This window comes from Eulemur rufifrons, chromosome 15, assembly GCF_041146395.1.
Source record: "Eulemur rufifrons isolate Redbay chromosome 15, OSU_ERuf_1, whole genome shotgun sequence".
Classification (NCBI taxonomy): Eukaryota; Metazoa; Chordata; class Mammalia; order Primates; family Lemuridae; genus Eulemur; species Eulemur rufifrons.
Genome location: NC_090997.1, coordinates 24,140,520 through 24,157,309, shown reverse-complemented (window position 1 = coordinate 24,157,309; position 16,790 = coordinate 24,140,520). Strand labels below are relative to the sequence as shown.

At 33.7% G+C, this 16,790-nt stretch overlaps 1 protein-coding gene across 2 annotated transcripts in view; it reads right to left on the bottom strand.

Moving 5' to 3' along the window:
* Positions 1-16,790, bottom strand: part of ZNF451 (zinc finger protein 451) — a 71,211-nt gene that overhangs the window by 16,143 nt on the left and 38,278 nt on the right. Inside the window, exons 8-12 of one of the 2 annotated variants that reach the window (XM_069489104.1) lie at positions 10,173-10,326; positions 9,532-9,679; positions 3,799-5,405; positions 1,789-1,932; positions 612-742 (exon numbers count right to left, since the gene is read on the bottom strand). In XM_069489104.1, coding sequence (XP_069345205.1) covers positions 612-742; positions 1,789-1,932; positions 3,799-5,405; positions 9,532-9,679; positions 10,173-10,326 — 2,184 coding nt within the window. The remainder of the gene's footprint in view (positions 1-611; positions 743-1,788; positions 1,933-3,798; positions 5,406-9,531; positions 9,680-10,172; positions 10,327-16,790) is intronic. The other variant, XM_069489105.1, reaches the window with a different exon arrangement.

The window sequence follows — 16,790 nt, the reverse complement described above, 5'->3', positions numbered from 1 at the left end:
TCAATATAAGGGTAAATAAGAAATAAATCCGCCATAGAGAAAAGGTAAGCAAGGTAATTTATATGATTCAATCTTGGCACTGGATGGAGGAAAAAAGAACTCTCTTGTGCTTTAAACCATAAACAGCAGTCAACAAGTTTGCAGAGTAAATGCACATTATCAGTGTGACACATAAGCCCTAAAGCAGAAAATTTCATTTAAAGTGGGTATCAGGTTGGTAGTTTCTCTAGGTAACTGGCAGAGGCAGAAGCAAATGCAAATTATATCTAGGTCGACAGTGATTGTTCAGGCACCTCTCAATTTCATAGAGGTTAAAATGTGAAAGTGTCTTAGCATATACCAAATACAGTACCATCACTATTCATAAATAGTTGAAGAAGGTCTACTATATATGGCTGAGGGCCGCTAGGAGTTGGGGCTAAGGCAGTAAATAAATACGCTATGGGCTCCTGCCCTCATGGTAGTCATAAGTAGAACCTGATGCTGAAGGTTTTACATAAAAATATACTACTGAAGAATGATTTATACACTGTCATTAAAATTCAAGTGGAAAAAAAAGTTCCAGGTGGGTCCTAGACTCACATTAGATTTTGAATAAAATAATGACTCACATGCATACATATGGCAAAATCAGCAGCATCTTTTCTTTTACTACAGCGAGGATGAAGGAAGAAGCATCCAATCCTATTCAGGTAATTATAGATCTTACAGTTGAGTGGAGGTTTCCAATTGGTGTTTCCTCCTATTAATTTCAGAAAAGACATAAATGATAGTTAAACAGGGGAGGAAAAGGCTGACAATTGTATCAAGGTAAAACACATACTAGAAAAATTTTTTCTAGAAGGGAAAGTACTAGATTAGAATGTGGGAAAACTTAGTCCTAGCACTGGCATCACCATCTTGTTGCTCTACAATCTTGGGAAGGTAGACCAACTTCCCTGAATCTATCTATTCATGTGAAAACTCACAGGGGTATTAGGCAGAATCAGAAGTAATTTGTGTGAAAATTCTTTGAATGGCATCAATCTATATGAATGCAAGCATTAGTGGTTTTTATAAATGTCATGGCTGTTTAGTGGATAGAAATTTGGGGCAATCAGCAAAGCTACACTTACTAAAACATTACACTAGCTAACTTATCCAGGTCAGTATGTTTCTATCTTTAGTCCCAATCTTCTCTTTACATGCTATTTCCTATCAAACATGAACTATATCACATGCTCATTACATTAAACCTCTGTAAACCAAAGAAGCCTCTCCTCCAGGTTGGTAAACACTTTGTAAAGAGACTTAGATGAATTTGCACACTTATAAATAGCAAGAATGAAGAGGCAGTATGGCATGTTGAAAATAATGCTAGTTCTATAGCTAAGGGGCCAAAGTTCAAAAGCTAACACTGCTATTTATTCATTTTAAAATTTTGAAAAAAAAAAAAATAAAATTAGCCTGCTTTTTTGTATTTTAAAAGGAAGAAAACCATAATAATCAGTAACCATGTTAGTACCAATCAATAATGCCCAGTACATTGTAGATGTTGAATAAAGCCTTTTTCAGTCTGTATCAAAAGATCCATAAACTAGGTCAAAAAACTAAGCTAACATTTACCATAGAGACTCAAAAAGAGAAAAATATTCTAGCAGAGTAACTATAATGCAAAATAACAATATTCCAATTATGTTCTTATGTTCTGTTCAGGAAGATTTAAGGGGGGTTTAAGCCTTTTTAAATGAATAATATTCTAGGGGCAGAAAGAGGGGTTTTTGTAAATGTTTTTCTTATTAACCCTACCTTGAAAGCCCCAAATAAATGTTCCTTGGTTTAGATGCCCCGGTAGATGACCAAAAAAGTTGGACCAGTTATCAAAATCTACAAAGACTATATGAGTCATGGTTCGTAGGTAATCCAAATCTGGAAGCTCAACAACTTCCTCCTCTGAGAAGAGAGAAACATTAACATGAATTCAGTAGGAACTTAAAATCATTCTAATTTCTCAAGTCTAAAAGATATTAATCTTACAAGTTATTCATCTACATTTAAACCTTTTCGTGAAATCCAAATTCATAAGACTCAATTTACACTTAAATCAGACAAAAAATATTCTGAATATTTCATAAATGTGATTTTATATCGTTTTTGCAAATATTTGCCATTGATCCTAAGGCTTTTTTTTTTTTAGTGACAAGGTCTTGCTCTGTCACCCAGATTAGTGGCAGTAGCCTTCAAACTCCTGGCCTCAAGCAAGCTTCCTGGTTTGGCCTCCCAAAGTGCAGAGATTATGGACATGAACCACTGTGACTGATTCTAAGTTTAAAAGTCATTTACGAAAGGAATTTTTTTAAAAATTAATGTACTGGAAGAACTAGAAGGCCAAGTTTTAAGTCTAAATAACCAAGAGTTTGCACTATCCATATAAAATTTCAAGGTTACCCATTAAGAACCTTCTTGACATCAGAATTTGGTTCTTTTCCTAATCTAGACCGATTTATTAGTAGCCCTCAGGCTTCATGATTAAACATCCTAGAGAGCACCTGCACCATAAAAATATCTTTCATCTTCCCCCATTCTTCAACTCTCTTTCACCCTACCCTTTACTTTGTTTCATACTTTTTCACTTTGACAAGACCTTAAAGTTTCTAGTGACAGCAATGCAAACATTCAAGTGTTATATTATTTTTTAAAATGAATAGCTTCTCTCTGCCTAATAGTGATTCCCTCAAATGTACTACCCCTCCCATTTCCAAAGTACCTTACATCTTTTCTCTATATGTTCAATAATTCTAGATTTAGATACTACAGTCATCTTTCATCAAACATAGACTAACATAAATTCCCAAAAAGTAATCAGAAGAGCAAAAGAAAAGCATAAAATAATATAAAACGGTGTGACCACTATTTCACTGTTTGGAGTAGAGTTGAGTAGATAGTCCATAATTTAATCATTTCTCACTTAAAACATGCCATCACCAAAGGTGATGTTGAGATCTACATATGCTGTAAAGCAAGTCTGTAAAAATTCAATGTTTCATTAAAATATTTTACTAGCTAAAAAGTTCACATATTCTCATTGTCTCCACACTACGCTGTATAACTCACTAAGAGTTAATATTTATTTAAAAGGATATAGACTTAAAATTATACTCTAAAAAATTATACTTCTAAAGAAAATGAAAACATACCACTCTTCCAGACTTGTTTAATCCTACCATATGGAAGAAGGAAAGTCCAGAATAAACACAAACAAGGGAATTCATACCACAATTTTCCCCCTAATTTCTTGCCACCAATTTTAACTCTACATCTATTTCTTATTTTAACTGTGTGTTAAAGCTTCACTTCCAAGTAGATCATAATAAAAATATATAAATGGTTAAATGACCTTTAATTTCTTAAACTAAAGAATAAGTCCAAATAGAAACCACAAAATTCATTTATCTTTTTAGTGAAACTAAATGTATGAAAAATGACAGTAATGTCCAGGATTAACTTTCAAATCTGACTTTCAAAAAGACTATCAATTTCCTTCATCTTCAAAATCCCCACATCTTTTGTAAAAGAAAACAAATGATATCCTAAATACATATATTTCAAGCCAACATATATCCTCTGTTCCCTTAAGTTTAGAAAGTGTATAAATGAAGTAATAATACAAATCCCTAAAAAGTATACGCTGTAGTAATCAACTAACATATCATTGTTTCTTGCTTCAAAATTGAATTATTAATTTTTATAAAAATGGGTACACTGTACTTAAGTTTCCATATTATTACGTGAAATTTGCACAGAGTTGTAAAGCCATACCTATATTCTGACAGCTTAGGTCATTCTCAGCTCCTTTCTCCATGTCTGAATTTTTCGGACAGCTTACTGACGGTTTCAGTTTTCTCTCTGTATGCGAGGCACTGGCAGTAAACTTGTACGGGCTTGATTTTTCAGATCCAAAATGAGCCACACTGGGTTTCTGTAAGAAGCAATGTTTTCTATGGAAGTGCTGCTGTGCACTCGTAGGATCATGAAATGCTTTTGTGCAGGTGCCACACTTGATTACATACTGCTGCTCCTCCTCATCACTCTTTTCTTCTCTGTGCACTTGATGAATATGGGTGTTCATGTCGGTTAAATTCTGTGCTGTTGCTGAACACAAACTGCAACGAAACCATAGTTTACCTTTATCCAGCATGACTTGGAGACATCTACTATAATCTTCCTTTCGGTTGACTTTACAGATGTAACTCTCACGGCAACCACACGTTAACTGATTACTGGTCTCTATTACTGGAAAATCATCCTCAGTTTTAATTGAAGTTTCAGTTTTTTCTGACACAAACACATAATCTATGCTGTGATGCTCCTTATAATGATTCAAAAATGCTTCTTCTATATTAAAGATAAGATCACAAAGCCCACAAAAGTATTTAATCTTTATCTCATTGTCATGCTCATCTTGGCAATGGCGGTGTAATGTTTCTATCTTATGAAAAGTTTTTCTGCAATGGGCACAACTGTATCTATGAAACCTGTGACTTGTCAAAGACTTGCAGTGCTGTTTTACACATTCTTGGGAATCAAACATGTCTTCACAAATTCGGCATTGCCATTTGCCCCTTGGAGGATTATTTTCCAGAGAATGATCGATAATAGTAACAGTTGAAGGCGGCTTGTTAGCAGTCAAATTACTCACCAGAGTTGTAGAGGATGATGGCAAAGTTTCACCTTCTACCTCATCCATCTCATAAAAATATCTGTGTCCACTATGAAATTCAGTCACATGTGCCATGATAGTATCTTTCCTTGTTAACTCCTTTTTGCATGTCCGACACCAGAAAAGAAAGTTATTTAAATGTGCCCCTCCATGAATCCGGCTCATGTGTAAACGAATGACCCCTGAATCTTCACACACCTTTCCACAGACCACACACTTATAACACATAGTGTTTGCTAAGAAAACATGTTTTTCTACTGCATCTTCACTTGGGAATCGTTGATTGCATTCACAAAACCAGGTTTTAACCATTGGCTTTTCTTTCTGGACACAAACTACACCTTCATTGCTTTTATCTTCTAAATTCATCTTCTTTTTTGGAATGGCACTACAGTCCTGAGAGCTAGATTCTTTAATAGACATAGTTCTTTTAAGCGATGAAAATTTTGATTGGTCTAACAATAAATGCAAGTCAGAAGGATGTTTGTTCCCTTCACTGATGTGGCAATAAAGTAAGATTGATTCTTCCACTGAGTTAATGACTCGGATTTTGTGTCCTGAATTCTGCTTGTGATTTTGGGTGCTGGTTTCATCCACAAAGACTTGGTTGCAATTAGGACAATAACCTCTTAATATGAATTTCTCTGCAACCTGGGTAACACTCTTCTCAGCTACAGCCACAGGACCAGCATTTCGACAACGAACTCTAAATTGGATTTAAAAAACTCTTTCATAAGTACTGTCAAAATAAACCATCACTGCATTTTACTGTAGGAATTATATAATAACCAATGTATAAATAAGCACTAAAAGATGTTTTTCAATAAATATGCAGATGACATGATATCTATCATCTCAAAATACCTGAGTATTATCTATATTTTGTCTTTTAACAAAAATACAAAAAGTAAAACTAGATTCAAAAGATTTTTCTTTACTTCAGGCTAATTTTACAAAACTAAAATCTGTATCAAATGCACTGATAGAGGACCTTATCAGACAAGCAAATTATGAGACTATTAATGGTAATTAAACCGTATGAAGGAACACTATGGTAATTCTAGACAACCTAGCACCTATTCTTTAAGAACTGATTAATTTTCTGTCAGGAAAATGTCATGCCCATAGTTGCTTTTGCACTAGAGAACTAGGCTCAATAAAACCACACACTATTCCACAAATTAACTCAGAATAAATTGACTTCTCTAGGGAAAATGAAAAATGGAACAACTGTGCTTTAACTATCTTCCCTTAATTACTAAACACCAAAGAGGAAAGACGTGCTACCTTTAATATATTCTAAAAGAGGAAAATTATACAAAATACAGTTTCTAATTATAGTGGAATTAAATTGAAAATGAGAATAAAAAAAGCCCTAAATGTTTAGAAATTAAATCTCTAAATGTAAAATTTCTAAATCTTTAGAAGTTAACATATTTCTATTAAACCTATAGATCAAAGAAGAAATCAAAAGGGAAAAGATAAAGTTTTTATAGAACATTTTTTAAACAGTGTCTTATTGAGACATAATTCACATACCATATAATTCACCCATTTAAGGTGTACAATTTCAATGGTTTTTCATATATTCACAGAAAAGTGCAATCATAACTATTCTCAATTTTAGAATACTGCACCATGTCAAAAAGAAACCCCATACCCTTTAGCTATCACCTCCCTTTTCCCCTATGCTCACTCTCAACCCCAAGTAACTACAGAGCCCTAAGCAACTACTTTCTGTCTCTATAAAGTTCCCTATTCTAGAATTTCATATGAATGGAACCATATAATAAGTGGACATTTTGTTACTGGCTGATTTCACTGGGCATGATGTTTTCAAAGTTCATCATATTTGTAGCATGTGTCAGTATTTCATTCCTTTTCATGGCCAAATAATACTCCATTGTATGGATGTAACACATTTTTTTAATCCATTTGTCAGCTGATGGACATCTGGGTTGTTCCCACTTTTCAGCTATTATGAATAATGCTGCTATAAACAAACATACAAGTCTTTGTGTGGACTTATGTTTTCATTTCTCTTAACTGTATAACAAGGAGTAGAAATTGCTGAGTCACATGGTAACTCTATGTTAAATTATTTGAGGAATGAAAACATAAAATATTTTTAACTGAATAAAAATGAAAATACAACTTATCAAAATCTGTGAGATGCAGGTAAAACAATACTTAGAGGGAAAATTTATATTTTTAAATGTTTATATTGAAAATGAAGATTCAAAGTCAAAGCTTCCACCCTAAGCTAGAAAAAGATAAGCAAATTATCTTTTTGAGCAGAAATTAATTAAAAAGAAAATGGGCAAACAACAGAGACTCAAACATTGGTTGTTTCAGAAGTCAACAGAAATTTGAGATAGATTATAGAAATAAACATAAAATCTAAAAAAAAGCTAAAAAATCAAAGCTAAATTTTAAAAAATGAAATAACGTATTCTTGAAGCAAGAACAGGCAAAGGTTTCTCAGACAGGATACAGCATAATCATGAAAAAAGAATCTCAACTTACTATTCTAAAGGCAAACAATCCAATTCTTAAAATAGGCAAAAGCCATGAGCAGGCATTTCACAAAGATAAACAAATGGCCCATAATAAGCACATGAAAAAGTGCTCAACATCATTGTTCATCAAGAAAAATGCATATAAAAACCACAACGAGACACAAGAATAAGAAAAATGAAAAAGACCAGCAACATCAAATGTTAGCAAGGATGAAGTATAACTAGAACTCTCATACCTTGCTGGTAAAAAATGTAAACTGATACAACCACTTTGGAAAAATGTTTAGTGCTTTCTTCTAAAGTTAAATATACACCTACTTTTCAACCAGCAGTTCCATTTAGATATTCATCCAAGAGAAATGAAAACATATGTCCACAAAAAGACTTGTACAAAATATTCGTAAGAGCTTTATTCACAGTAGCTATAAATTTTAAACAACCCAAATGTCCATCAACATGAGAATGGATGAACAAATTGTGCTACAGTCATACAACAGAATACTACTTATGATTAAAAAGGAACAATGTACTAAACAATAAATCTCACAGATATTATTATGACAAACATAATTCCATTTACATGAAAGTTCTTGAAGCGATAAAACTGATGTAAGGTGCAAAAAATATCAGAACAGAGATTGCCTATGGATGAGAGGGTGGGAAATAATTAGGAAGGGACACAATGGAGCAATATGTGTCAGGATAAGAGTGTGGGTTGAATAGGTGTATCCACTTGTCAAAACTGTAGAAGTTGGCCGGGCGCGGTGGCTCACGCCTGTAATCCTAGCACTCTGGGAGGCCGAGGTGGGCGGATCGTTTGAGCTCAGGAGTTCGAGACCAGCCTGAGCAAGAGCGAGACCCCATCTCTACTAAAAATAGAAAGAAATTATATGGACAGCTAAAAATATATATAGAAAAAATTAGCCGGGCATGGTGGCACATGCCTGTAATCCCAGCTACTCGGGAGGCTGAGACAGGAGGATCCCTTGAACTCAGGAGTTTGAGGTTGCTGTGAGCTAGGCTGACGCCACGGCACTCACTCTAGCCTGGGCAACAAAGTGAGACTCTGTCTCAAAAAAAAAAAAAAAAAAAAACTGTAGAAGTTGATCTATAGACCTCTATGAACTTAAATTTTATCTCAAAAACAAAAAACTTAAAAATAATTAAAGAGGGTAGAGAATATATAGAAGTATAAATAAAACAAGAATGGCAGTGCTGATAATTATTAAAGCTGGGTGATGGGTACATAGGTGTTCAGTATACTATTCTGTTAACTTCTATAGTTGAAATTTTTCATAATAAAAAATTAAAAATAAAAATAAAAGGCAGGACCAGGATTTGAACTCATGAAACATAAGTCAGCACCAGGACTGTAAACCATTATATTCTACTGCCTCAGTTTTACTGAGAACATATTTTACTTGAAGGTTTGTGGAAACAACTGTTCCACTTAAACAAATGCAATTGTGTCACTTTGTAGAAAACAAACTTTTAATGTATATTAAAGAAAAAAAAGGGACCTAAGACACATAGCATCTAAGTGCAAACTACAGATTTATCATGATTCCAACCAACCAACTTTTAAAAACTTCATGAGATAATCACGGAAATATGAAAACTGACTTGGGTCAACTGATGATATTAAGAAACTATTCATTTTTTTAAGGTGTGATAATGGTATTACAGTTACATTTAAAAAAAAAAAAAAGAGTCCTTATCGTTTACAGTACCTACTGAAGTATTTATAGATGAAATAATATGATGTCTAGGATTTTCTTCAAAATAACTCGTGAAGAGTAGGAATATAAATGAAACATGACTGTCATGTGTTGATAACTACTGAAGCTGAGTGAAAAGTATTTTGGGGCTCATTATACTATTCTCCCTACTTTCCTATATTGCTTAAAATTTTCCATTGTAAAGATAAAGAAAAAAAATCCTTCTTGATTACTTGACAAATTTGGCCTCTCACTGAGATTTAATCTTTCACATGTATATACTTTCCATTCTGGTTGATTTAAAGCCAAGGTTCTATTTTAACCCCCTCCCTTCCCCTACTCACAATCACAGAATACACAGAGGAAAAAACTTGAAACTGTTAGCTTGTCTTACATAGACAGCAGTATCAATATATCCACTTTTTCCAAATCTGTAACTTTTCTCATTATGCTAAATTTGGTTAATTTCCAGGCAAATGTATATTCTCATTTTAAAAGAAGAGAAACATGAACTAGAAAAGTATTTGTTGAATCCTCTCACTAGTAAACAACTCATTAGGATTGCCTCACAGCCCAAGACTAGACCTGTACAAACCTGAAATGGGCAGTGAGCTCCATGTGGGAACGCAGTGTCTGGTGGCAGGCCACACACTTAACTTGAAATGGAACATCTTTGCATAGAGAGATCAAAAGTTTCTTTGCAAAAGATGGAAATGATATTGGATGTGCTGTTCCCTTGTCATCTGAAAGACAAAATAAACTATAACTTGCAAAGTCATCTGAGTACAGAGTGACCCAACTTTTCTCTCCTTTGTCTTTCACAACACCAATTGGCTTAAGTAAAAGAAGACAGTTACTTATGTAATAAAACATCTAAGGGAAGCCACTTTCTGGCCTTAAATACAAAGGATGCCCTAACACTCAAATTAAAATTTGAGTCTTAAATGCAGAGGAATACCCAACTTGCTAGATATTGTGGATATAACAAAAACATTATCTTGAATAAATGTTTTCTTCCCAAGTTTCTCTTCACTCCTCAAAGTAAACTTTACTCATTTAAGTACAAATACATATTGACAATCTTTTAAAAAATAAAAATAGAGATAACAATTTTTCACTTCCATGGTTCTAAAACTAATATGAGGATAAGTAACCTCAAGAATGATCTGAGAAGTATGGTAAATCAGCAAAGATTAAAGTAGTTTAATAATTTTCAGAAGAAGAGTATTAACATACCACCCAGTTTAAAACTCTGACGGAAATGATTCTTTCCAGACATATGCTTCAAACACTCATCCTTGCTGCTAAAAAGAAAGAAGCAACTTGGACATGCAAAACACTGAATAATCTGAGGAAGAAGGTTGTTGTTATGTCCATCATCTGTGGTTTCCTAAAATATAAGGCAAAGCTGTATTACAAACAACTAAAATCAATACTCAACTTCTTAAAATCAACTTCAAAATTTCCCATTATTTATTTAGAATATTCTGTATCAATTTTTAACATGAAAACTTTTCTATCCTAATGTGATTATGGAACTTTTATCATAAACAAGGTCCCATATGTAAAATTTTTAGTTTTTTTCCTCAAAAATAAATTATAGCTCTTTCTGTAATAAATATACAAGTACATTTACTTTCTATATATTTTTCATTTTTTACATTCATATGTAACATTATTTAAGTGCATAAATGTAATCACACCACACATACTTTTTCTAATGTTTTGCTTTGTTCACTCTACCCTGTAAACATTGTTTACAATATGTATTCTCCCAAACATTTCTCTATGCTTAATCATTTACAAAGATATATAGAAATAAACATATAAGGGTAATGCCATTGTTTTATCAAATATTATCATCTTAAAGACTCTTTTGCCTATTAGTTTTCTCATTCCATAATATACAATGAAAATGAAATCCCTAAAAACTAGTATAGTTCTAATTCTAATTCTAAATCCCTAAAAATCAACTGGTATAGCTTAATGGTTGCAAACTATGCCACGGTGTGAATCTATTCAATTTAGTCAGCCATTCATTTCTAGATTTTTTTTAGTTTTGGCTTTCTTTCCTCACTAAAAACAACGATGATGTAAACATCCTTGAATATATATCCTTACTTATAGGTGCTTTTTCCTCTCATTATCAAGAGTGGCTTTATAGGGCTAAAGGGTACACATATTTGAAGATTAAAAGATATTGTATAATTGCTTTTCAAAAAGGCTCTACCAATTCACATATCCTATAGCACTGAATGAGCCTGGCATAGACTTTATGGATCTTTTTCATTTTTGCCAGTCTGACAGATGATACTCATTTTTACTTTAATGTCATTTCCTGTCTGTGAGTTTGAGCATTTATTTATACATTTGTTCTTCTGTTGGATGTGTTCTTCTGTGAATTTCTTAGTCATATCTTTTAGCTTTATTTTTCAATTGTTTTTGTTCTCTCCCCTTCCGGTCAATTTGTATCAGTCCTTTGTTATCAAAATTAATTATTTGTCTCATCCTCCATTTTACAAATATTTTTCTAAACATCTATTAATTTTGTTTATGATCACTTTTAAAATTTTGATATACTCAAGTAGGCATGTCTTTTCTAGCATCTAGTCTTCCAAACCTGTTTAAGAGGTACTTCTATTCTAATATTGGAAATTAAAAAAGAAAAGTGTATATTCATATATGTATATATGTGTGTGCTTGTTATAAATATAATTTAACTTCTTGTTAATGATCTTTAGAGGTATAGCCTTAAAATTATATTGTGCCTTCTTAAATTTACTACTCTTAATGCGAATAATATCAAGAGAGAAGAGACAGAAAATTTACATTTATATTGAGCACAAGTCAAGCACCACACTAGGGTTCTGAATGTTTATCCATTTAATCCTTTTAATAAATCCATGTGGTACTATTTTCATTATTTACAACTGAGAAAAGTTGAAATTGACCAACTTACCACCCTCTCCACCAAATATAAATTGTACCCCTAGAAAAGATAATCCTAGCATTCAAATCCAGCTTTATATCTTGGTTGTGAATTCTATGCTCTTTTCACTACTCCCTCCTCCTCGACTCCTGTTTTAATTTGAGAGCCGCACAGAAGAAATAATCACCAGGAGCAACTTTGTATTCCAATTAGAAAGTTCTAAATGATAAGAGCTATAAAGATATTTACTAACCACCAATTCATACAAGTTTCTCCTACTTGAAGAATCCTAAACTAAGTAAATAAAATCATTTTTAGTTTAATTGTGAATTATAAATGGATTCAACATAAAGCTTGTTTAAATGATTTTCTCAATAAAACCAAAATGTGATTCCACATAAAATTTTGTTAGAACATACCTATTACAAAACTATGGCATATTTGCAAATACCTTCTACAAACTGGGGGAAGGAATGAGAAATAGGATATCTGGTAAATTATTCAACTCCTTTTTACCATATTTCTGGTTACATTAAAATAAAATCCACCATTATAAATTTGTGTATCAAAAAAAGTAGACCACAGTAAGATACCACTTTACATCTACTAGGATGGCTAAATTCAAAAAGACAGGTAATAACCACTGTTGACAAGGATGTGGAGAAATTGAAACCTGCATACATTACTGGTGGGAAAGGAAAATGGTGCAGTGTGCTGGACAACAGCTTGGCAGTTCTTCAAAAAATTAAAGAGTTAACATATGACTGAACAATTTAACGCATTAGAGAAGTTAAAACATATGTCCACAAAAAGACTTGGATATTTGTTTATAGAAGCCCTGTTCGTAATAGCCAAAAAGTAGAAACAACTCAAATGTCCATCAACTGATGAACTGATAAATAAAATTTGGCATACATCCATACAATGAAATATTATTTGGCAATAAAAAGGAATGAATTACTTATACATGATGAAACCTTGGATACACCTTGGAAACATTATGGCTAGTGAAACAATCTAGTCACAAGGACCACGTATTGTTTGATTCCATTTATAAATGAAATGTCCAGAAGAGATAAATCTATTGACAAAGTATTAATAGTTTAGTGGTTGCCTAGGGATGGGGAGAATGGGCTAGCAAAGGAGAAAAATCTCCTTAGATGATATAATACCCTTAGAAACAGAATAAAGAGTGGAAGCCCTATTGACTCACACGTGACACTGAGGCACAAAGGAGCTTACAGTATATCCACCATCACCATCACAAAAAAGGGAAAAAAGCAGGAAGCTATCTGGTGATATAATACCCATTGGATGGCTTTAATGTAAAAAGTCACCAGAAACTCGCTACTCAAAGTGTGACCCAAGGACCAGCAGCAATGGCATCACCTAGAAGCTTTCTAGAAATGTGAATCTAAGACCCCACCCCAGACCTACTGAGTTAGAATCTTCATTTTAACAAAATTCCCAAGTGATTCATGTGCACATTAAAGTTTGAGAAGGCCTAATCTAGAGGAAAGATATTTGAGAAATAAAAAGGGGAGGGAAGCAAGGAAAACAATGTAAATTGACTCTCTTTCTTCAGAGAATGCCATCTTTACAAAACAGAATAGGTATGAAAAACATGAGCCTTATACAATCCTCTAGCAACCTCTTCTGGTTGATTTAAGAGAGGCCAATTAAACCTAATGAACACTTGTTTCCTTTAAAAGAGTCCTTGTGACAGACATGCCAAAAAATGGGCAATTATTGAGGGCTGTGGGTCGGGCTCAAAGTGCTAGATAAAGTATTACATTTCTTAACAATACCATTCATAACAATACCATTTTACAGATGAAGAAACTAAGCTCACAGGTTCAGTAACTTGCCAAGAACACGTAGCTAATAAAAATGACAGTGGAAGGAATCCAGGTCCATCAAAGCCTTTGCTCTATTTTACCATACTGCTTCTCAAAAGGCTGAATGTCATAAATCTACTTCCTAGATATAAAGCAAAGAAGAGGGCAAATCTGCATGGAATATGTGATTCCCAGAAAAAAGAAAATGGACTAATTTAATGAAACAGGAAAAAAACAAATGAAATAATTAATTTTGAGATTAAACTACCTATTCAAATTTACTAAAGAAAAAAGATAAATATGCTCATTACAATAGAGAAAACACTTAGAACATGGAATAGGGAAACATGTCCCGAAAGAACTCTAGTTCTGAAAAATGTAGACTATTAGTAACCTACTGCAAACACTAAAAAAAATGGAAGGTAGTTCCCTTATACCCTTTTTTCCTTCTCTCTCTAAACCTTCCATTTGTCATGGCAATAGATAATCCTATCATTTTTCTTCAATATGTCTTTTGGTTTCATTTTAAGGTCTTCATTCTAAATGCTATTACCTAAGTCAAACACTTCTCTCATCTCAAAGCTAAATTACTACAAAAGTCACCTAAACTTGTCTCTTTGTCCACATCCTTGAATGCACTCTGAAAACTACTGCCACTCTAATACCACTCAGTCTTTTTGAGTCCCTAGAAAAAGGGAAGGAATTGGGTTCTATAATTAGAAGTCCTTCTAGCTCTAAAGGTATAATGCATTACTTTCATTACGTCACTGTTCTATAATAGTTCCCTCTTGCCAATATCAAGTTCAAGATCTTGTGCCTTTACAATCAGGTATTATCTGTGTTGGGAATCCCCAAGATTCCCCTCAGGTTCAATGGTTTGCTAGGTGGACTCACAGGACACTGCATATTGTTGTACTCATGGCCATGACTTACTACAGTGAAAAGATACAAACCAAAATCAGCAGAAGGAAAAAGCACAAGAGGCTAAGTCAAAAGGAAACCAGGTGAAAGATTCCAAGAAACCTTTCCCAGGGAAGTCACACAGGACACATTTAATTTCTCTAGCAATGAGTTATGACAACACATGTAAACTACTGTCTACTAGGGAAGCTTATTAGAGACTCTGTGTCCACGGTTTTCAATGAGAGCTGGTCACAGAGACAGACTCTGCCTACCATGTATGAAAATTCCAGACTCCCATAAGGAAAGCTGGTGTTCAGCATAAACCATATTGTTCATACAGTAAGCCACTCAAGTCAAGAAAATGGCTGAAACTCTCCCAAGTTCCCAGATACCAGCCAAGAGCCAACATTGCAAGCTCTTGTTATGTTAACTGCTTTCTGCACACTACCTATTTCTATAGTCACTATTCTATTTAGGCTCTTCAACCTCACCAGAATTCCACCACTTTTACTTTCTATTTGTCCAAATACAATCTGGAGGACCTCTGCTCTTCCATAATGCTTTGCCAAATTCTCCAACCGATACTTCTCTCCTTTCTCTGAACTCCTATTTCACTTATGTTGTAGCATTAAGGCTTGTTCATTCTAGAGCACAAGCTCCCTGTGTGTAAGAACTATAGTTGATTTCTCTTATACCACAGTGCCTAGTCACTGTTGAACAAGAGGCAGGCTCTCAAAAACTAATGACTGAGTATGTAACAAAACCTGCTCCAAGATGCACATCTGTTCTGGGAATGTTCTCTAGTGCCAGCCAGGACAGAGGGTAGGATGACTATAGAATTCAATCAGATATAATCGTAATGCAAGCTTTAATTCTCTACTGTGACCCTATATGGAATTCAAGCTATTCTGTAGATTACTTTTCAGGTATAGTTCTAGATATAAATTCTAAAAATTCAATTTTACTTAAAAAACCCCACTGACCTCTGGACTTACTTTACTATTTAAAATTTCTAATATTTACTCAGTAAATACATCAAATATGGATCTTCTCATAGGTTTTTAGGTACCAAGATATTTAATGTGGTATCGTTTTTAACAATAGAAAAAAAATTAAACAATACATCTAATAGGAAATTAAACTATAATATATTCATATAGAATAATATTCATTGATTTAAAATATAGAAAAGTATGTACTGATTCAACAAATATTTAAGCATTTATGTTTGCAACACATTACTGTTTTTAATCACAAAACAATTTAGATATCTTATGTAAAAATATTTATCTATACATGCAGAAACAGTAAAAACATATTAAAAGTGGTTATCTCTGTGAGACCACGAATGATTTCTTACTTGTTTTGGTTAATATTTTAAAATTTTTCTGCAATGAACATGCAATACTTTTACAATGTTAATCACTGAAGATATCTACTATCAAATGTGGTAAAAATTCACTAGAGTGCTACATTACATGAATTTACATATCCATGAATCAACTCATGTCCCTTGAGATTTAACACTTAATAAGAGACACAGCTTTTTAAATACTAGCTCTATTTCTTAATACTAGCATTAATAAAGGAGTTGTTATTTACTATATGGCTCCAACATTTTAACAAGCAGTGAAAGGTAGTGGACTTAAAAACAAGTTTTTAGTCCGGGCACTGTGGCTCACGCCTGCAATCCTAGCGTAGCACTATGGGAGACCAAGGCGGAAGGATCACTTAAGGTGAGGAGTTCAACACCAGCCTGGCCAAGAGCGAGACCCTGTCCCTACTAAAAAATAGAAAAAGTTAGCCAGGTGTGGTGGCACACACCTGTAGTCCCAGCTACTCGGGAGACTGAGGCAGGAGAATTGCTTGAGCCCAGGAGTTTGAGGTTGTAGTGAGCTAGGCTGATGCCACTGCACTCTAGCTGGGGGCAACAGAACGAGACTCTGTCTCAAAAAAAAGAGAATAGGTTTTTAGTTCTCATCTAACTAGCTCACAAAGCATCTAGAGTAAGGTAATTTAACTTTCATGGTGCAACTCCATGAAAGGAAGGATTTTGATGATAATCTCTAGGACTGCTAGCTTTTTGCCATCAAGTTTACCCGTGAACAATAATTCAATGGCCCAAATCATTTTATTTCAATAGACAATCACAATTTTGATCCTTATGTGTATCACTGGTGATTG